Below are 23,718 nucleotides of genomic sequence, written 5' to 3'. Positions count from 1 at the left end.
TCGAGCCAGTTCTGCAATATCAATATAAATTATGATAATTTATTGAACGATTCACAAAATTCATTAATAAAAATGAGTGTTCACCGTGGCTAAAGGATTTGACCTTCATATTACTCTGAGTGTAATGTAATATGCGTCACAGTGTCTTTAAATGAAGATAGCCGTTATAAAAACAACTAAAGACTTGCTTGAAGATGCTGAGCATTAAAGCAATTTTTAAATAAAATCATCTTTTATATTATGTTTTGTGTTTTCTTTTTTAATCCTACCGTTTTAAATTAATATTGGTTTTTAATGCAACAGAAGCTTCATGTTTGTGAATATTGCTGAACTTAATCTACTATTTATTTTTTCAATAATATATCTTCTATTGTCAGTTTAAAGGTAAAAATCATGACATACAGAACAGTGGCCCAGATCTTGCTTTGCTGTTTAAGAAATGTATAACTTTTTGCCCACCAATATTTTCTTTATTTTTTAATCATATTTCAGAAATATTTTAAATTTTGACATTTTTTGTTAAAATTCGTTAAAAAAAAATATTGGACTTATTGACATTATTTAACCTTTTAACCGCGTCAACTTTGTTCCTGAGAGACCCCGTATGCGGCGGTATTTAGCCGTTTTTAAAATGATTACTTTTATCATGTATTTAGTTAAGAAACGATTTATTTTCCTAAACAAAAACGTTCAATGGGATTCATTGTGCTTTTTTGGTACTCTATAATACACTTGTGTCACATTATTCTTGAAATATATCGTAATATAAACAAATAAGATCGTAACATAAATAAATCAAAGCACGCATCGTGCGTCACTCTTACCCACTGGCGATGCGTAGCGTCGAGAGTGAGACAGATATAGGGCATGATTATGGCGCGGACTAATTACCAACCGCAAGAAAAATCAGGGATCTGTTCTTTTATTTATCCTTGTGATGTTACAAATTATAAGTCAGATATTTCAACAGATGTCGTAAGGCCGAGGATTGACGTATTATTTTATCCAAAGTTACACACCATGGAAAAATCCCTCCAAGTTGAACTGAGGTTCGAAACTTGGAGCAAAGTAAAAACACAAACGGTTATGTCAGCCGCGTACGGGGAATGTTTTGTGAAAACACATACGGTTATGCGAGCCGCGTGGATCCGGTTAAAATTCGTGAAAAAAAAATATAGGACTTATTGACATTATTTAAATACAGAGATAATGTGTGCACCATACTGCACCAAATTCAAATTGATGGTATAATTCATATTGATGTATTACTGTCAGATTCTTAACAATTTTATATTGTACTCTAATAGTAAAAACTACTTAGAATATATCTCTATAATCTAAAACAAAAATATTTATAAATAGCAAAAAACTTCAAATAAATAGCACAAACATTTAAATAGTAAAGTTAGATCTGCGCCACAGTTCTGTTATGATACTTTTACTTCAAGCCAATGATATTATAAAAGCAAATTAGAAATCAATGTCAATGAGATGATGAGGTTCTTTATTAAATAAACGACAAGATTTTCAATATTTTTTTTGTTTATTTGAGATAGAAATATAATTTTTTATAATATTCTTAAACACATGTATATAATAAAGGTTTTGTTATATGTAATATCAAAATAGGAAGTTTGTAATCTTAAATCTCAAAATAAATTTAAAAAAACAATTTTATAAAGTAAACTTAAATGAAATATTTATCTACAAGTATTAGAATTAAAATGAAAATGACTTTTTTGGAAGATATTTGAATGGAGATAATAAAATGTATTCTTGACAAAATTTTGTTCAAGTGTATTTATTATTTTATTATCCATCTACTTGTACGGGTATTGTGATAAATATAAATTTTTTAATAAGTAATAAATTAAAATAGGAAACAATTATGAATTCTGCCTCTAGACCTTTCGCACAATGCTGGGAGTTGGTAATAAAAATAAAACAAATCACACATATCGTAGTCATACAGGAGAAAGTGACCAAGTGCTTTTTTTTTTACAAAAAAGTGATCATTGACTATTTGATATCTTACTAGCTTAATATTGCCCTGAAAAATTCCCAATGGATTTTTAACTTGGAAGTATAATATATTGACTTGTAAAAAATGACTAACTGCATTGATGTTTATTTTCTTGCCAAGCAAAAGTGACTTAAATGGCCCTCCTGAACATTTTCCGTTATGTTAGTTGGTCACTTTCTCCTGTACGACTACGATATATTCTCACAAAAAAAAACTAAACAAAAGGATCAAAGATCAGACAAATAAAAATAATTTAGAAAATGAAAGAAAAAAGCCTATTATTTGTCAATGAAGTACCCATTTTTCTGGGCTAAAAAATGATACATTTAATGAAAAATAAAATTCAAACAAAATTTACTAGGTTTTATCTAGACTGGTCAAATCGATTTAAACTCTTGACCATTTCTAACCTCTCATTTACTTGGACTTTGTGACAATATAAGTGAATGTTCTCGGGAGAATTTTCAGTTATTCAAAATTGTATATGTTTCTATGGTTGACACTGTGATTTGACAGACTTTACTTAAATGTATACTGAAACTATGAAAAAAAAAACATTGTTTCCCAAAAATAAAAAATATTTTCTTGCTTAGTCATATCTGAAGAAAAATACTAGAAAGTTAGCTAAGTTTTACAAGGACAGAGATATTAAATAAAGAAAACATGCAATAATAATAGTTACACTAGCAAAAATGATCTAAACACTTTTTTTTCAATAATTAAATCCTTTATACATATTAAGCATTTACATTTTGAAAATATGTTGTAAAAAGATACATTCTACTACTTACTCCTTCAATATTCAGTCAACAAAGATTACAGAAAAAAAGTTTTGTATCCATGTATTGTCAAAATCTGTAGCTTTATAAACATACTTTTTTTTTTAAATAAAAGTTTTTTACTATCACAGATATTATTATTACACTAATTCAATGTCACAATTGCAATTTGAAAAAAAATTATGGAATTTAAGTTGATCTACAATTTAAAATAAGTTGACATATTTAGACATCTTTTATGCCTACTAAAAGTCTTATTAAAATAGACATATTTTAGTTGAAAAAGGTTTAAAGGTTTGAAGGATTTTTAATTATATATATTAGACATTTTAACAAACATATATTTTATAAACAGTCGAAAGGGTTAAAACTTCAAATAAGTATGATTAAACTGATCATACATATAACTCATAATAGCCAACTCGTTATAAAATATTAAAATCTTTATTAATAAATCTGCTGTTTTTTTTTATTGCACATGATAACAAAAAATCGGATTAGTAACATCGTTGACAAATGGTAAAGATATTTTTTCATAATATAATATTGCATTACGATTATATATGTAAATTAACAATGGCGAAAAACACAATCTTATGTTTATTCATGGGATTCATTTTTGTTTTTACCATTTTTAAAATAAAGCTCAGAGTTATCTGCATATGTTAATAAAATTGGTAATAATCACTAATGATTCCAGTATTAACTTCATAATTACTCTTTATTTATTTGACTTAGTTGAAAGTATTACTATTTTATAGTTTTATAGCACTAGTTTCAGGAAAGCAGTCCTTCATTTGATACTACAAAATAGTAATAATTTTAATAAGTCAAAGACACCATAAGTAATAATTACACCATACTACCATATATACTGTTGATTACATTTCATAAAAAAGTAGAAAAATATATTTATCTCTTGAGAACATGCAGAAGCAATACTATGCTTTGCTATGATTATATTACAAGTTTTCGAGATCTGTTTTTTCTTAATATAATATTGATGAAACGTAACATTTCAATCACATTGTTTTCATTGGCATTTTATTGATCATCTTATTGATTCAACACTTTGAAGTCTTTTGATGCACGCATTTTTGACTTTAGTTTGTCCTAATCTCTCCGCCTCTCTCATGATCCTCTTCAATTCCGCAGGTCGGTTGTTCTTTACAGCTAATACGTATGCCGTCTTTAATATTCTGCACTCGATATAACATGATATCTGAAAAATTCAAGAGTGTATTTTAACACTTTATTTACAAACATATTTTTGAAAGACTTGCCTTAAAAACTATTTTTTTATCAATCTCATTGTATGTATGCATATAATATAAGAGTTTCTGCTTAGTAAAAAGCTTCTTTACATCTCACCAATAGATGTCTCTAGTAAAGTTCTAGTGATTCATGAACAAGGTTTCTAAATTGGTTCATATATATAGAACTTTCAAGAATTTGAGTAGTGTGGTTGTCAATAATGGGTAGAATTGGTGAATGTTACACGTGTGTAAAGTGATCACTTAAACCAGCCTATAACGGTCGTAAGCCCCGTAAATGCCCAGACTTCCATATTCTTCTTCATCTTTGATGAGATGTCAAAAAATAGTATGTATGCATAGTGAAACCGTAAGATGTATCTGATGAAAAAACAACAGCTGTAACGAAGCTAAAGGATGATGACTGAGGATTAAAATATGACTGAATACCGAGACACAAGTCCTTGGAAATTCATGTGCTTTCATCGATCGCAAACCATATTTGAAAAATGTTCAAAGACTAGTCAAAGGAGATGTCATATGTAATTAAGTGGTAAAGAATGTTTAGTAAAGCTAACCATTTTTAAAAAGGGTTGAGAAAATTTTTTATGGTTTAAGTGGCAGTTGAAATTATGAGCATAAAATGTCATATTGTGATTCATTCTAGTAACATTTCGTCTTCTACTTTTTCATCTTGTTGTAGGCCTTGTGGCCTGTTTTTAAAAGGGATTAGCCTCCTGCGATGTCGATTCCCAGCTATCGACCCATCTCTTTGGTGGTCTGCCCGGGAGTCGTCTACCATGTGGTTGGCCGTACAGTGCGATGTGGGGGAGTCTGGATGGTTTCATTCTCCTCACATGCGCATACCATTGTCTCCTTCGTTGCCTTCCCCACCTAACGACATCTTCGATCTCGCATATTTCCCTGATTTTGGCGTTTCTTATTCTATCTCGAAGACTCTTGCCTGATATGCTTCTTAGAGTCTTCATTTCTGACACTCTAAGCGCGTTTTTTGAGGCAACAGTGTCCGCTCTACTTTCGATTCCATAGGTCATGATGGGTCGGACACAAGTTTCATTTCGTATTTATTAAAAATATTGTCTTCAACATGTAAAATTATGGAAAAAAAAAGTGCATACTTATTTCTTAAATTTTAGTCTGTAGTAAATATCCTTTTTAAATGAATAGTTTAAATTTGAAATCGATATAGTGATTTATAAAAATGTAAGAATTATTTCCAGAATGTAGGATAGAAAAACTGACTAATCAGTGTTTGGTCGCTTACGGTTGGCAGTGAAAAGTCGACTAGTCGACTTTTGGTAGTTAATATGTTAAGAATAATTTCGGATAATTTATTTAGAGAGTGCTAAAACTAACTAACTAACTAACTAACTAGCCTACACTGCAGGGGTAGGCAGAGATAATAGAACGCCACACCAATCTTTGTTTGCACACAATCTTCGCCTCTTCCACATTCATGCATTTTCTCATACATATATAAGGTGGTAATATTTTTCTTTGTAAATTGGGTGTAAATAATATGTAAAGTGGGTGTATAATAATAAAATAAACAATGTGTTGCTTTGTAATTAAAGTTTATAATTAAAGTTTATTCTTAATTTATCTTTATAATAATTTTCTATCTATCTATCTGATTCTGACAGTTCAGAACATTATATTTTTTCTATTGGATGTTTTTTGTTTTATTCTGTGCGACGCATGCGACATATGGTGGTAGAACTGTTTTATGTTGGTACTATTTGTAAGTACTTAATAAAATGTATAGGTAGGTACCTAGGTATTTTATTACACATATACGCCAATTATTCCGACTCTTGACCTGACCACGGCCAAGTACTTAAAATACTTGATCATACAGAGTGCTTTTTTGTAAAATATTGCCTAGAGGCGTCTTAGTTAAATTGTAAATTAGAAATCTGTAATCGACAAGGGAAACATACAAATTCTGATAAAAAAGTAGTACAAAACGTAATTTTAAATATGATTTCAAATATGTATACCTTGATGGCCACATCTTCCACCTTTTGTATGAGTAACTCCGCCAATTCGTCAAACAGCTGCCCTTTGGAATCACATTTTCGTACGACCGCGGCAACACTTACTTCGATAACCTTGTCACTTATGTTGCTAAAATGAATAAAACATAACTTTTATACGAATGCAAAATGTTTGTTTTGAATATTGAAAGCATTAATTAACTTTGTGGATCATATTGATATATTATTTTGAGAAATAAAAAGACTTTGTGTTTTGATCCACTCACATTTTTACTAACCAACTAGTTTTTAGTCATAAATTAAACCCTGAAGAGGGCAACAGGTTGTTGCCGAAACTAGTTGGTTAATAAAAATGTGAGTGGATCAAAACACAAAGTCTTTTTATAAAAATATAAAAAAATAATATAGCAAAATGCCCCATCTACAAGGGAAATACAAAGAAACCAACTTCACATTGTGGATGTACATATATATCTTGTTTTTAGAATGATACAAAAATCTAGATATGCAGTTTTTTTTACTACTCTGCTCTCTAAGTGGCTTGGCATATTGTTTTTATCTAAAACAATATGCAAACCCTTTTGGTATATGTATTAAAATGACGTTAAAAGTAGTGTAACTTTGCCAATACAAATATGGTACAGGGATCGACGTTTTTTCTTAATCTTCTGTATCTCTGGGTGGCAATTGTTATATGAAGTTCTTTTCTTTTTTTATTTATTGCCAAGAAACAAAATGAAAATAATTATTATGAATTATCATATTTGCAGTAATAAATCAACAATTTTTTATAATAACCTCGAATTATTTGCATTCCAATTTTTTATGCAGTCGCACAGTTGTAATATATCTTCATAGCGCTCAGAGTTAACCAAATATCTAGCGGCATAGATGTAAACTTTCAATGCATCCAAAACGTGTTCTTGAACAATCCTGCAAGATACAAAAAAGTTTAAAAAAATTTAAAAGGGTAGTATAATTACCTTTTAAATTTTATTTCATTCAAACACTTATTTACTATCTTATTTGCACCCGATGGTGTAAACAGCATAGAATTAGTGAGCTTGTGCACTTCACGGAATTTTACTGTCCAGCAGTCCGGTTTTGAAAAAAAGCGACTACGACAGTTTAGCGTGATCGAATTTAGGCGCAACGTGTTCACCCACCGATCCGAAGAAAGATGGATAAAAGCACAAGCCAATCATTGTTTTATCACGCTTACTGAAGTGCCGGACGGCAAAATTTTGTGTAGTGCACAAACGTCCTTAGATTGCCAGTATATAAAACCTCGATTCAATAATATTAGAATGTCCTACTCGGATGTGAAAAATGATCGCACATTGATCACTTTAGAACATCAGTATGGCATAGCACCGGCTACGGTTGTGTGTGAGCGTCAGTTTGTTGACGGCCTACCGTTACCTTGTGGACAACTTCCCATCAACAAGCATGGAGAAGGAAGGCACATTATTATTTTCAGTTTTGCTTCAGTTTGCACAGTGTGAGATGGTCATCATAGCCACGGGGCCACAAAATATGAGGGCAAGAACCACAGACCGTGTGAAATAAACGCGGCAGCCAGACAGAAGTACAGTGACTGCAAGTTGATCTCATGTTGAATGCCAATCACTAGCATGTTGTAAGGCAATGCTATTATATGGCTCTGAGAGTGTGCGTCGCTGTATGAAAATCTTTACAAACAAATAAGAAAGTTTTGTGTTTCTGTAGTCCTGAGTTACAGAGGCGATAAGCGCGCACTTAAAACTGATCACTTTGATTCAAATAGAATTATATCTTGCATTTAACCAAGCACCATTGAGTATGTATACAAGAGAAACTTCTTAAATATTGTAATGCACTAAATAAAAAAATAAAATTATCTACCTGACAGCCATGTCGAATCCTTCTTTGATATTTGGGCAGCAAGTTATTAAAATTATGGCTAATTTTATCTTTTGCAAGACGGAGTGGAAAAGTGTCGGTAAAAAGCATTTGGGTTCACTCAGCTCTTCTGAATCAGGTGGCATAATTTTGTTGACAATATCTACTGTGAGACGACCGGTATCTTCGCATGCGTTTAAGAATTTAGCAATTTCCAATTGGCGGCAGATGGTGTTGATGTGTTTGTCAAGAGATATTCCATCCATTTTAAGATGCAATGTTTTTGAAGATGCTTCCTTATTTATTATAACTGTAAATAAATATAAAACTTTGGATTATTTAATACATATTAATGAATATGACTACACATTAATTTGTATTATGTAAAGATTACTTTTTTTCTTTGAATTTGCTAGATATAAATATTTAAAAAAATATTAATTGATCCCTTCAACTTCAAAGTATCCGACTTTTTTGTATGAATAAAAAATTTCATTATCTTTTTGAAATTTCACCATTTTTAAACTTTTTGTACACGGTACATTTGAAAACATAGTGTAAAAGAATGTATGGTTTGTTAAAAAATAAATTACGTTTGATATTGTTGTTTGCCAACTAGAGAAACATGGATGGTTAGTTTCTCTACACGACAGATTCTCCAGTTCTTTGGACACATGGCGCGTGGCAATGAGGATAGCCTGAAACAACTGGTTGTGATTGGCAGCCTGGAGGGGTAGAGAGGGAGAGGATTCCCCGCACGATGGACTGATCAAGTTAAGGCAACAGCAGGCACCTCGGTGGTTGGAGCACTATGAGCACTGATTCGACAAGGGTCACAGCCCTCAGTAATGATAACTAAGATGGAGAACAAGTTTCTACCTTGTCCCGTGACCTTTCTAGGCACGTGTTGCAGATGCCCTCTCGCTTGTGCAAGGAAATGGGCACGCTCCACGAGGGCGGCGGCGTGTGGCGCACTGGTCGGCCGCGTGTACAGAGCCGCGCATGTCATGGCTGCCCGCACGTGGTCACCCACACCTGTCTGCAAAGCGTGTAGCGCTTCTAACTGTCCGCGACGCTCCAGCACCCGACATACATATAAAAGATAGTCCTAAAAATATAATCAATTTATAATTTATATTTAACCACCCTACCTTCGGGTTATTTTCAGACATATTTTTTATAAACAAGCAAAAAAATCACAATGTCTGTTGTCACAAAATATTGTCAGGTATGGTATAGGTTTCATACCTGACAAAAATTTGTCAGTGTATCCGGTACACATTAAATATTTTTGGAACAGATGTCTTTTCTCGTGCGAGTAGGTTATACGGGTTAGCGCGGAATGGTGAAGAAAAACCGTCTCTACATGACTTATTCGAGTGAGGATTGAATTAGGAATAACTAATAATGACGGGTCCCCTCGCGCTGAGGCTAAACACATCTCAAAAGTCACCCTGCACTTCTTAGTTTAAGATTTGTTTAAACAAACGCGTCTGGCGCGTTGAGGTGTGGCGGTCATGTTAACTATCAACGCGTCTCACGCGGTGTCAGCAATGAATGTGTTAATTATAATGTCTACCGGTTTCGAAGTATTAATCAGTCTTGAAAAAGAAGCAGTTAGCTTCAAAACCGGTAGACATCATAATTAAGTTATAATAAAATATTTATTGTGATTTTTAACCAAAGTTATATTTTAATCATACAATCAATTTATTTTATAAATTAAATATAAAAATCACTGATTTTAAGTATATCAAATCGTATTTTATTATTAAAAACACAAAAATTAAATTTGTGACAATTGTTTCGCATTGTTATTGCATTTTCAAACTACTGTCAAGATTAAATGGACTGAGGGTTCCTTATATAGCTATCCAATTCTAGGTACCTAAGTATAGTTATAACATGTTCAGTAATAATTACGGGAGAAAACAATACTTATTAATAAGGGTAATAGTAGAGTTGCACAGTAAGAAAAAAGACACTTTTTTTCATTAATAAAAACAAAATAACATGTAATGAGTTTTAAGTCGTACGATTCAATTTCAAAATATAGGAATTTTATATTTTATATGCGTGTTTAAATTGTTTTTCACTTACTGATTTACATCCAAGTTATGAAGCATTCAGTATGAATGCAGCACATCAATGTAAAAAAATAGGCAGGTACTTGTTAGAAGTTCAATTTTCCATTTTCAAAGTAAATGAAATAGTAATGACAGTGTAAGCAAATGTATAATTGTTGTGATAAAATGTTTTTCAATTTAGTAAAATAAAAATAATACACATTCTCACCGTCCAAATGTTCCATGTGCTATCTATGTCACTCATGCACATCAGCAATTCATTGACTTTGTCACTTTTCAAACACGGTATAAATATGTTTTCTGTAAAGATTTCCTTTTCTACCGCATTTTCTTCACAATATTTCAAGGCTTCTTGCATATTATTGAACTTTAAATAGAACTCGATGATTGCGCTGTGAGATCCGTATGCCGTGAGGTAGTAGAGACATTCGTTGTAGAAGAAAGAATCGAGTTTCCGTTTCAAGGGAATTTTGTCCGAGTTGTTACTCTGCTTTTTGAGTATATTCGTAACTTTGATTTTCTTCAAATACAGAGATGCTGTAGAGAAATCACTGAAATCTCCTTGTTTGATTTTGTTTACACTCGCGAGTGCGTGCATTATATTTAGCGAAGGTTCTGTTGAAGCCATCTTTTTAGTTTGCTTGTGTAGAGTTGACAATCTTTCATAGGTACTCTGGAAAAACATACAAATTTCTGACTGATGTCTAAAGATGTCTGATAATTTAAAGTGAAGTAAAGTATTGAAAAGATAAAGGGATTTTCATAATGTTGGCAGACAAATTAATGGATATTTGATGCTTCCATTTCCGAAATGTACTATTTTAGTAGTTTGTTTAATTGTTTTACTTTGTGTTACTGAGAGGTGTTTTTATACTGTCCGCCTTTGTAGTGTAGTGGTAACCGCGTTTGGGTACAATGCTTGAGATACCAGATTCAATTTCCAGAGGGTATCCAAATAAATAAAACAAGTTTAAAAAAAAAACTCATTGATTAAATATAACTCTATACTGGTGCGTAAAGCGCAGGACTGATCACCTTGCCTTTATATAATTAAATATTAAAATAAAACGTGTTCATACGACGCAATAATTCTGGAAAAACTAGCTCATAAAATTTTTAAAAAATAAATATTTTACATTAAATTTGTAAAACCATTAGTCATAATTTTTTTTAAATAAACATTTCCCTTATCCCGCCAAAGTTCCTTTGAGGAAGTATTTTATAAAAATGGTGCTATGTAAATTATTCAAGAAAGAATGTAAGGCTGAGATAAGCATTATCGATAAAATTAAGAAAGGTGCGTAGAGATGGTTTGGACATGTGGAGCGTATGAGTGAAGAAAGAACGGTTAAACAAATTTATGAGGCGAATGTAGTTGGAAAAAGAAGCAGAGGACGACCGAGGAAAACTTGGCACAATCAGGTATGTCAAATACTTGAAAGCGGCCGGGTCAGGAGTCGTAATAATCGTCGGGTATGTATGAGGAGATGCATGAATGTAGAAGAGGCAAAGAATGTTTGCAAAGACAGAGTGGTGTGGCGTTCGATTCTCTCTGCCTACCCCTGCGGCGAAGCGGCGTGATGGTTAGTTAGTTCTTTTTTTTTATTTCTCAGTTGCTTGCTTAAATCGGTTAAAAAAATAGCAAATGGTGAAATTTGGTACTGGAAGTATCAATAGTGTTGTAAGAATACAAATGGAGTGCCTTACCTTGATAGCTTCGGCTTTCTTGGTGATTTGATTATTGATTGGGTAGTTGGTATTCTCCAATAACAAAATGATTTCTTCTAACAGAGCGGGATTGCCCCGATTCCTCGACAGATCAAGTTGGCTGCCAGACATGCTGTGATCCATTTTTCTCAATCTCATGACTGTCCTACTGTGAGGAGCCTCCTTCAGGCTGTCCGTGTCGTCCATCGTGAAGGATGATGTGTGCGACGGTGAGCTCTTGAAGCACAAGGCGAGCTTCTGTCTCGCTTGCTGGAAGCACCCGGCCCTGAGACAAGCCTTGCCCCAAGCGGCCAATACTCCGTTACGTGACATTCCAAACTTGGTTGATATTTCAAGAGCCAGTTCCCACTTTTCGGCTTCTAGAAGTCGCCTAATACAGCGAGCTACAATGTATTAAAAAAATAATAACTTCAATATATTTACAACATTTTGAGTGCGTCCAATAATAATAATATAAGAGTTTCTGCTTAGTAAAAAGCTTCTTCACATCTCACCAATAGATGTCTCTAGTGAAGTTCTAGTGATTCAAGAACAAGGTTTCTAAATTGGTTCATATATATAGAACTTCCAAGAATTTCAGTAGTGTGGTTGTCAATAATGGGTAGAATTGGTGAATTTTACACATGTGTAAAGCGATCACTTAAATCAGCTTATGACGGTCGTCAGCCCTGTAAATGCCCAGACTTCCATATTTTTCTTCATCTTTGATGAGATGTCAAAAAAGAATACTTCCATATATATCTATCATTATTTATAACATTTTGTGTGTGTTCAAATACTTGATCACAAATCTGGATTACTTCAATTAGGAGTTATTTTTTTACATTATTTTTTGACATCTCAACAAAGATGATGAAGAATATGGAAGCCTGGGCATTTATAGGGTTTACGACCATCTTAGGCTTGGTTGAGTGATAAGTACTATAACATTTACCAATTCTATCCATGATTGACAACCACACTATTCAAATTCTTAAAACTTCTAGATATATTGATCAAACTCGTAACGCAGTATGCGTGAGCTTTCCTCATCTCACCATAGTAAAGATTTCTCTATCCCAGCATAGATGGCTATTGTGAACTCTGGGAAACATGTGGAGATTGCTAAGGCGCTTTTATCTGCTGAGGCTTATTTTAAAATGATATAATTTAAACTCACTGTCTACAACATCTTCAGTCCTCTTCTTCTCATCCTGCAACATGTCGTGGCAGCCGTGTGCCAGCAGTAGGGCCAGGGCGTCGGTGGCGGCCAGCTGTCTCTCGGTGTGCGCCAGGGCGGTCTCCGCGATTGACGGCCCCGAGGGCGCGGCCAGCGGGCGCGAGTACAGCACGGTGCAGCACAGCAGCAGCGCGCGCCGCATGCGCAGCAGCTCGCGCCCCCCGCCGCCCCCACCGCTGCCCGCGGCTTTGGACAGCTCTGCGCTTCTGTCCAGAAGGAACCTGTCCATGGGTTGGGATGGATTGAAAATATTTATCAGCTAAACTAAACTAACTAACCATCACACCGCTTCTCCGCAAGGATAGGCAGAGAGAATAGAATGCCACTTTTTTCACATTCATAGCCGTTTATTCCGACTTCTGACCTGACCACAAGTATTTGAAATACTTGATTATGCCAAGTTTTCCTCGGTCTTCCTCCACATCTATCTATTACAAACCACATTCGCCTCATAAATTTGTTTAACTATCCTTCGATTCTTCATTACTCATTCGATTCACATGCCCAAACCATCTCAAGATACTTTTCTTAATTTTATCGATAATGTTTATCTAAGCCTTGCATTCTTTCCTTAAATCACCTTTCAAACATCCATCATTTATCGTTTTGCCGCACATTCATCTGAGAAAACGCATTTCGACTGCTTCAGTCTACTTTCATCCTTCTTTTGCCAACACAGGTTAGGTTAGGCTAGATAGTAGATTAAGTTGGGTTAAATTTATCCTGCATTTCTGTCTAGAATAAACTTATCGAGAGATTGAAGAAGATATTGATGTAATGGTTGCTTGTGTAAAAAAAGGCAGTATTTTAGCACTGGATTCTAGCAAAAGTTTTTTTGTTTGTTTTTAACTAGGGTTAAGTTAGTGTGTAATATTAATAACCAAAAAATTGATTTAAAAAAAAAACATTATTGGCTACCATCGATAGACATAAATACTTTTCTTTTGATGGCTAAAATTTCACATAAATATGTAGCTTCATAAATATTCATAGCCTGAGCTCGCTTAAAACTTTTGACATCTCATCAAAGATGAAGAAGAATATGGAAGTTTGGGCATTTACGGGGCTGAAGACCGTCATAGGCTGGTTTAAGTGATCGCTTTACACACGTGTAACATTCACCAATTCTACCCATTATTGACAACCACACTACTCAAATTCTTGGAAGTTCTATATACATGAACCAATTTTGAAACATTGTCGTTAAATCACTACAACTTCACTAGAGACATCTATTGGTGAGATGAAAAGAAGCTTTTATTGAGCAGAAACTTTTTTATTAGTATGTGAGGTTCGAATCCTGGATTATAATCACACACATGAGAAATGAAAAAATATAATTTTAATTTTTTAATCTTTAAGCTTATAATTTGACCAGATAATTTATACAATATACCTTGGATAGTCAGAGTTTAGAGAGTGCATTTTCATAATGGTCAGACATAATGTCACATTTGGAGAAAATTCATAAACAAATTCTCTTCTGACTTCCTCGTTACGTTTTAGGTTTGCCGTCAAGCACCATTCCATAGACGTTCCATCGCTGTAAGTAGACCCGCTTCCAACTTGTGTTACAGATTTATCATTGCGGATAGAGTTTTCCGGTTTACTCATCGTTTGGAGGTGACAATCATTGCAGACGCGAACTTTTATGTCATTGTATAATCCGTTAATCTGGAAATAATATGGACAACCATACTGTATCAATATATATTTATCAGTGAAATTTTTTTAGCCATTTTGGATAGAGCTAGAGGAATATGATGCAACGCAACTTACAACATTAAAGTTCCCTGCACGCTGACAATGACATAAATCATAGATTCAATAAAATAATGGATTTAACCCTTAATAACTAAACATTCGTCTGGCGGACTACACAATTAAACTTGTAAACCTTAACCAAAAGTATTTATTAAAAATAGGAACCCGTTACATGGCACTTAAGTTTGGTTTATTAGGAATGAATGTAAGGGGCATTTAACAATAAATCACTATTCCGCACAGCTACTACATATGTCAATATTGTGCGATCCACAATGGCATTGTATCTACAAATATAGCTTAGTTATCGAGGGTTAATAAAGCGTCAGAACGCACACATTAATGGTCATAAGTATGAGTAATGGTTGAAAGAAGTGGAAAATAAGTGGGAACTGCTGATTCCATCATACACACCTGCATTTTATGTCTGGAGCAAGAATAACAGACCAAGCGGCCGCATCTTCTGCAGTGATGCCTTCGAATAAGTATGGAGAAAATGGTGGTTTCACAAGACATACACCGATCTGTGTGATTATCCGGAACCCATTCCTCTCTAGGGGGAACCTCTTCTGGCATAATAAAGTTTCCCGATTCGCCGATCATATTAATCGAATCAATAGACTGCAAAAACATTTCATCGGGTTTGCTCGAAAACTGATTGAGTCTGAGAGTTTTGGCCGGCTTGAGATCTACAGCTTTCGATGCGTACATTTTCAAGAGAGCATCGACCGCATTTACAGATATTGTGATTGAATTGATCAAAGAGATGTTATAGTATAAATTTTCCCCGACTGGGTCATTCTTGAGTTGTGGCTTAATTTTTTCAATCAGTTTAGCCAATTTCTCTAATTTTGCATTCATCAAATACTGCTCGATAATCAGCAAGGGTTTGTCAATTATATCCCAAAAGTAAAGTTTGTCATGCATGTCCATTTCTGACAGTAATTCGATGCCAATATTAATATTCTCATATTGGATTCCGTCGTGCGAATTGTTAACTAAGAAGTCAACTATAATTTTTAAGACCGGAAGATCTCTAATTTTGAACATCATATCTCTGCAAAGCGTAATGGCTTGTTGGGAAGGAACTTCACACAGCAGAGAACTAAGTTCAGCGAGGGGCCGATCCGCAGGAGATTCCAACCACTGTTTGACATAACTGTGGATTACTAAATTTTTTATATTGACAGACACTTCATGTAGACTAGTCCACGTGAGACACAACTTGAACTAAAAATAACAATAATTAGTATGGCAATAATTTCATAATATTTGTTTGTTAAAATAATTCTCGAGGTCATTTGTATACCTCTTGCGAATCCATTAGTATTTGTAATACTGCCTCAGGATCTTCAGTAGATAGTAAATATATTGATGACCAAGTGCTTTCTGGGGAACACTGCGATATCTAAAAGTATTTGTAGCTATTTTAATATACAAATGATTTGATGGTCACTATTTTTATTTTGAGTTATGAGAAAGAAATAGCAATAACCAAATAATGTATATGAATAGTGAATATACCTTTTGATAAACGGAAATATTAGACAGCCAACGCTGACATTCTTCTTTAATTTCATCCTTTATTATAGCTCTATTGTAGCAAATATATTGTAAAATTTCTGTAGCTCCGTGATAAGGCCAGTTGATTAAATTAGGAAGAATATTAGTAACTTGTAAATCTAAATCAGATATTCGCAGGAAGTACCTCCAGTTGTCTTCACTGTCATCCCGGACAGAGAGTTTTAGAAGAATTTGGTTCTTTAAGACATCCAGGAATGGATTCAATATTACTTGCTGTTCAGGCAATGCTTCGATGACTTCCAGTCCACTTTTTAATTTTCCAGAGGTCATAAGGTGTTGCAGATAGTTGAAAACCAGATCCAAATCGTAAAATGTTTGAATAGCCGCCAAAGGTTTATTTTTATGATACATGTTTTTTAAAACTTCAAACTTTTCTTCGTGCAAGTAGAAATCTAGGTACCTCGTTCTCGCATCGAGACTCTGTTGTAATATGTGTTCTGAAGAATCAGAATGTATTTTCTTGACGATGTTGGCTATGACCCAATTATGGATAAGAATATAAGTGATAACTGCCTTATTAGGTTTTCGGCATACACTTGCTATATCTACTATTTCAAATTCAATGTCTGATTCGACAGTATTTGAATCAAAAATAGAAACCAAATTAATTAGGTCGTCAAATTTGTCTTGATATGCTGCGGAGTCGTTTATTATAGTGCAGGAAACAGTCGGACAACAATTTAAAACCACTTTATGGATTAAATTAATACCTAGACTTTTGCATATTGGTTCGATGTTGTCTATTGGAATTTTCTTTTCAAATATTAAATCTCCTATAATGTTATGTAAATACAGATTTAAGACATTCAAATTTACATCGGGTTCTTCTATATCCATATCTACTGACTGGTTAAAATTCACAAGCTGCGAAATATTTTTTAAGTAGGTGTAAAATGATTTTAAATAGTCGCAATTCCTTGGGATTCCACTACAATCTGAACCGTAGATATTGAAAATATCTTTGCCAGAGAATGCAACAAAGGTTAAAAAGAATTTGTAGTTATTCGAGAGTGTTTCCTCTGAAATAGTACTTGATTCCGTCGATTCCTCGACTACTTTATTTTGATTTGTTATGTTGGCACAAAATTGAGATATTTTATTCAAGAAATCTTTTTGCATCGTATATTCTTTATACTTCAGAGGAATCTTGTCACACCTAACGATGTCGCATATTCCCATCTTCCTTGCATGTGACTGTGGATTTTGATAAACATCATAAACGATATTGATCATATTTTTTATAAAAACGAGAAAATCACATTGTTTAGAATCTAAATCAGTAGAGACATTGAAATCTTGACATTTCTTTTCAACAACATTTAAAATTCCATAAGTAATATTGCTGTCGATTCCGGTTGACAGCAATAGGTCTATTATGGATATGAGTGTTGAATTTCTGTGGTCGTAAATCTGAAGTTGGGGATAAGACTGAAGTAACTCGGATATTTGGTAGTTGTACGGAGCCCGACTGGTGGATAGAAAACTTTCCACGAGGCTTACAACGGCTGCAGATACCACGGACATGCCGGTCAGTATTTCTATTTGGTGCACGTTGGTGTTTGCAGTGCCTTCGGAGAACATGACACTGTTTCTGACTTGGGTGGCAGTGGCTATAAACCTTTCTGTGTAAGACACCTCCACGCATCCTTCAGTGTCTCCCATATCGTAAATCTAAAAAAAGAAACACATTTGCGATCACATAAATAGATGATCATAACCATAATTTTAGCAGAGAAGAAATTCTAACAGCAGATATTTCAATTTCAATATTTGATTGTTGATTTTGTATGAAAGTTTTAACCAAGAAAAAATATGATGTCAATTTTTGTATTCAAGTTCCTTATACTTCTACCTCAGGTAAGATTATTATGTCAAACTGTATGAATCCTTTCATTAACTAATTTGGCAGTCACTTGGTAAAATCTATCCATTTCTAATTTAAGTTTTACTTAGAAGATACCACTATTTCTTAAAATTGGTTGTGACACGTGTTTCGGTGCATTCTGCATCATTTTCAAACACTGTGATTGAAAATGATGCGGAATGCATCGAAACACATGTCACAATAGATTTTAAGAAATAGTGGTATTTACTAAGTAAAACTTAAATTAAAAATGTATGAATCCTATCCATGTATATTACACTTATATGCTATTTCATGCTTTAATTAATGTTTTTAAAAAATATCTTCATAACTATTTGAAGACTCATATTCCATTGTTTAAATGAACTCTAATTTTATTTGCTGTAAATAGATAAATGCACAAAATAATTATTCAGGAGGATTCATGAGAAATATCACTTTTAAAAGAAAAATAAATGAGTATGAATTGAATTATGACTATGACAGACTCAGTGAAATATATTTTGATGGTTTGGAAACTCAAGAATACACTACAGCACCTGGTAAACAATAATTTGGTACAACCAAACTATGTGGTGACCTTCTCTAATTTATTAAATATTATTTTCTAAAATATAAACGTAACCATTTATTTTTCACTCACAGAAATCACCACAGTACCCACTAATATAAAAAGTACCTATAAGAAATGCTTGGGAAGAGTAGGGATGGATTATGTAATATGTTTGCTAAAGGAATACATCCACATGAAAATAACTTTGATCACATTCATGACACGAGTTTGGATATTTCTTTTGATTTTTTTCACGTTAGCTGCATTTTGTTGGTTCACTAAAGGTAAAAAAATTACTTATGTGTTTTATAAAACCTAAAAACATTAAGATTTAAGTGACTTAATAATAACAATTCTGTATTTGACAATCATCTTAAATACCGTAGAACGGCGCTACTAAAACTTTGATGTGTTACTTGAGCCCAGTACAAAAAAATAAATTAATCTGTATTTGGTCTACAATAATGAACATATCGACATGATTAATTGTTTCCCTGACAGGTGACACTTATTATCACGATACTTCGATCGATATCACGATCAATTTAAAAAAAAAAGTTCTTTCATATCTGCATCATTCATATAATGTTAATAAAAATAGCTTGCTATTGGTGAAAAAAGTAATGGTTATGGTGTAAAGTGTTGTTTGCATGCTGATTTAGTGGCTGTCCTGACGAAGAGACGGATGCATATCTAACTATCGTGTAATACAAACATTTTGTTAAAAATGTTGATATTTGATTTATTTTTTTCCATCAGGCTGGTGTTGTTGTTGCTTGTGTTGTAAAATTTGCTACCCAAGACTAGTGATTGATGAGGTTAAGGAATACTATGCGAAAAACCCGCCAGGGGTCCTATATACAAATGGCAAAAAGATTCACCATGAACCGAGTAAACGCGAAATAAAATTATACAAGAGGCTCGAATACACCATCAAAAAACTGTAAAATTAATTTAAAATTTGAAAAATATACACCAATGTTAATGTAAAGCACGAGATGTGTATTTTCTTCAATCAATTAGAGATTTTCTGGGCAAGTTCGGTGGATATCAGCTAAATTGCAAATGGGAAAAAGTAATTTTATCTCTAATATTTATTTAATAATACCTAAAGCACTGGGGCTGATCACCTTTCCTTCATGCATCAAGATAACACTGCTTATAACCGATGCAGTATACCTTATGCACCATTGTGTGCTAATTAAGAGTTAGAAGAAGAATAATGTGTCGGGTTGTGGTCCCGTGGTTACTGTTGCGGAATCTTAAGTCAGAGTTTCTCGGTTCGAACCCCTCTACCGCAATTTGATACCTATTTCTAGTAATGAGCCGTTTAGGCTCACAGAAGTAGTATGAAATTGAAATATTTGTGAAAATAATAAAAAATAACACAAATATTTATCTTTTTTTATTTAAAAAAAAATGTAAATCATATTTGATACTGGGCGCTGACGAATTTCTTTTGGTGCCCTCGGTCTTAGCCAAACCATTGCTTCTATTGTCCTTTTTATAAACAAGTCCATAAGAGCTCAATCAATGATCGAGTTAACACTGCGTCGATCTGAGTAGTGACTTGGGTCCGGATGGGAGCCAAACGTAAAACAATATAAATATGATCAACTGACCTCTACAATTCTGTTTGCTTTAGAAAATTCACCAGCTTCTAAACACAAAGACAACAAACTGCTAGGAGGAGAGAGCATCAGAGATATGAAGTCTGGTCCGTCGACACTGTGTTTAATGGAGTTTGAACCTAAAGAAACACAAAATAAGAATAAAAAACAATTTCATTAATTGATTCCGCAGTCACTATGTGGTAAAATCTATCCATTTTGAATTAATGTTTTACTTAATCATCGTCAAACAATCGTCATCGTTTAAATACAAATGTGAAGAAGTAATAAAAAATGTGCCCCGACCCATAAACCAATGAAAACAAAAAACAAAAGTGACTGGGATGTAGCTTCATCTATAAAGCACTTATTAGTAACCAACCAACCAACCTTAACAAAAGCAGATAAAGGTAACACAATATTATATTAAACACGACAGATTACATTAATTGGAAATGATGCGGAATGCATAGAAACACGTGTCACAGTAGATTTCAAGGAATAGTGGTATTTACTAAGTAAAACATTAATTAAAAATAAAATACAAGCTTATAAAATTGTTCATATACTATATGATATAAGTTGCAAATTCACCTTCTCGTTCCGATAATTTTGATGATTTAAACAGATCTTCATTTACGGACTTGCATCGTCGTTTTCTTATTTTCAACTTTTTCTTGGATGGCGATGTACTTTGAGGAGGCTCTTCTTCATCGCTGCTGAATTCAGTCACATTGTATAAGCAAGATATGCTAGTAGGTTTAGGAGGTGTCTCGATTTTAAGACTCGTGATAAGCTGCCATCTGTACATCGCGTTTGAAACATTTTTTATAAATATTTTCACAATTCTCTCGTGGCTCGCCTCTGTCTCTTTTGCCGATTTTTGGTTTTGAATTTCACACAAAGAAAACTTGACTAGTGATAGAATTTCCTTGACGGTGGTAACCTTACAAATGAATCCTCTACAATCGCTGAACAATCTCGAAAGACTGTTTTTCATTATAAAATACGAGCTGTCAGAATGTGATGCGACATGTTGGTTAGGGGTGCTTTCTTCGTTTGAAAAATACTCGTAACGTAAAAACAGAGTTGAAAATATATTTTGCAGTATTTCGATCCTATAAACAATCGGGTATAAATTAGAAATCATACTTTTCACTTCTTCAATTTTATTTGCTACGGTTTCAGCTTCTTTTTTGTCATCTCCTTCGAACAAAATAATGTCTATGATAGATGTCAGTATGCAATAGGCATTATACGTCATGATATCCCACTGGAAGGTTTCATCAGAAACATGGTGTCGATCCTGGACTCGCTGTAGCATGTCGTTGTTCAAGGTTAGAGCTTGTTTCACCTTAAACCAGTCCAACTGAGAGAGATCACAGTTTTGAGATATGATGGACAGTGCGCTATGATTTTGAAGTTTTTCCCACCAACCAAACATGACTTTTCTTTTTGAATTGTTCATGCAGAACTTTATCAATTTCAACTGTCTGTATATTTCATTTATGTACAGAAGTAACGTTTGTTCACAATTTTGAAATTCTAAGACCGAAAAGAGGTTTTCTAATACAGTCAGGTTCGAAGATATGTCCAAGTTGTCGGTATAACAACTGTTTATCAGATTTATTAAAATGAGTTGCCATATTTTTTTAATGAATGCCGTGGAGTGAATGGGAGTTCCGCCTTCATCTGTCAATACCTTTTGACAGTTAAACATAATTTCTAAAAACCAGTGCTTGTTAAAACCAAAACATAGATCGATCATTTTATTTGGCTCCAAATTCCAGAAAATTTGGACTGGATACTGCATTTCTTGTTTTGTGAACTCCTCGATTGTATCACTGTCATTTCGGGCCATTAAACTTAAATAAGTGTCTTTATTATATCCGGCCAATATTAATTTATGCAGTTTTGCAAAAACATCCTTTATTTTTTTATCTCGATTTTCGGAATTGATGTCAAGATATGGCAAAATGGAGAACAGATATCCGGTACTATGTTTCTTGTTGTTATTAGTACAGTCCAGTATAATATCTAGCAATGATTCAATTTCATCCAAAATTAATTTATCAATAATTTCTACATTTTTCTTGGATTCATATATTTTGTGGCATTTAAGGCGCTCGATGTATTGTAATGTGGCTAACTGGTGCGATTTAATACAATTTTTCAGAAAATCAACACACCGATCAGAAAGTATTGGGGTATCTCTTTCACTGAGGTCGGATGATATCGGTTCCAAGTATGAGAGTAGTTCCTTAAACAAAGTGAAGTTCGATATTGTCAATTATCTGTTGTGTACATAATAACAATTGTATAGGTAATGCGAGATAGTAAGTAATCTTTATTCCTTGAACAAGTATAAACAAAGGAAAAATCCAAGTTTGTTATCAGTATACAAATAATTTTTACAAGGGAAGAAAGACAACAAAAATATTTTTCTGAAATAAAAGCTTACTTCTAAAATTTCTTCACTCCCACTGTCACATAGCGATAGAATATATTTCGCCTCCATGCTCTAATTCTAATGTAATTAGTTTTTCAATTGTATACAGTTCGCATTATAATAATTTCGTAGCGACGAAATACATCTTAGAACATTCCGTGTATTTAATACAAAACTAAAGAATGAAAACAACAGATAAAAATAGCTTAAAAGCAAAATTAAATTGTATTTACAAAATAGACTAACACAAATTATTATGACACTGATGTCACCGCAGGAGATGTCACTTTTTCTTTCATCAGCTGGTACATTGTGTTGCCAGAATCGAAAACTCCTGTCAACAGTAATAGGAATTTCTACTTACTTACCCACGATATTATTATTAGGGGAAAGTGAAATCGAGTAATAGAAGCAACAAAAACAAAAAGACTACAGCATAAAATCAAAGCATCTTCTCTAGATACAAATTATATTGAGGATATTTGAGGATATTGAGGATGTAAAATTATAATCTGGCATTAGGACTGTGGGTTTTGATCTGGTACATCTGGGATATTTGCTTACATTTTCTCAAATAATAAATCAAGAGGTGAGGATATATTTAAAATGATGAATTCCTCAAAAAAAGAGGGTTAAAATTAACACTAAGGTAGTATTCATTTATAAAGAAGGTTTTGTCCTTGGAAAAAAGTGTCATTGGATTTAGCTTATCGTTTTACACGATCAGTAAAATAATATTATCGAATTACTTAATGTTGAAAATATTTTATATTCTAGATACAACGTATGCAACAATGTTTTTCATTTTCCCACTAAGCAGTCAACATTATAAGTTGCGTTATTTATTCCTACGTTAGAGTGGATTTAACTTTTATGTTGTATATAACTATAATTTCATGTAATGTA

At 33.3% G+C, this 23,718-nt stretch overlaps 1 protein-coding gene across 1 annotated transcript; it reads right to left on the bottom strand.

Annotated features, from left to right (window-relative positions):
* Positions 1 to 3,832: 3,832 nt before the first annotated feature.
* Positions 3,833 to 23,097, bottom strand: Sptz (zinc finger FYVE-type containing 26 spastizin). The gene is made up of 15 exons (XM_088277782.1): positions 22,825 to 23,097; positions 20,958 to 22,623; positions 20,376 to 20,503; positions 16,277 to 18,007; positions 16,062 to 16,160; positions 15,167 to 15,982; positions 14,385 to 14,662; positions 12,929 to 13,209; positions 11,749 to 12,152; positions 10,250 to 10,714; positions 8,834 to 9,062; positions 7,958 to 8,264; positions 6,872 to 7,006; positions 6,077 to 6,203; positions 3,833 to 4,024 (listed from the first exon to the last, which is right to left on the bottom strand). Exons 1-15 carry the CDS (start codon positions 22,879 to 22,881, stop codon positions 3,854 to 3,856), a joined length of 6,894 nt encoding a protein of 2,297 aa, XP_088133908.1. The 5' UTR covers positions 22,882 to 23,097; the 3' UTR covers positions 3,833 to 3,853.
* Between the last annotated feature and the right edge of the window lie 621 nt (positions 23,098 to 23,718).

The sequence above is a fragment of the Brachycentrus maculatus genome, unplaced genomic scaffold (assembly GCF_059751285.1).
Source record: "Brachycentrus maculatus isolate JH-2025_06_01 unplaced genomic scaffold, ASM5975128v1 h1tg000050l, whole genome shotgun sequence".
Lineage (NCBI taxonomy): Eukaryota > Metazoa > Arthropoda > Insecta > Trichoptera > Brachycentridae > Brachycentrus > Brachycentrus maculatus.
This window is presented reverse-complemented; position numbering and strand designations above follow the sequence as displayed.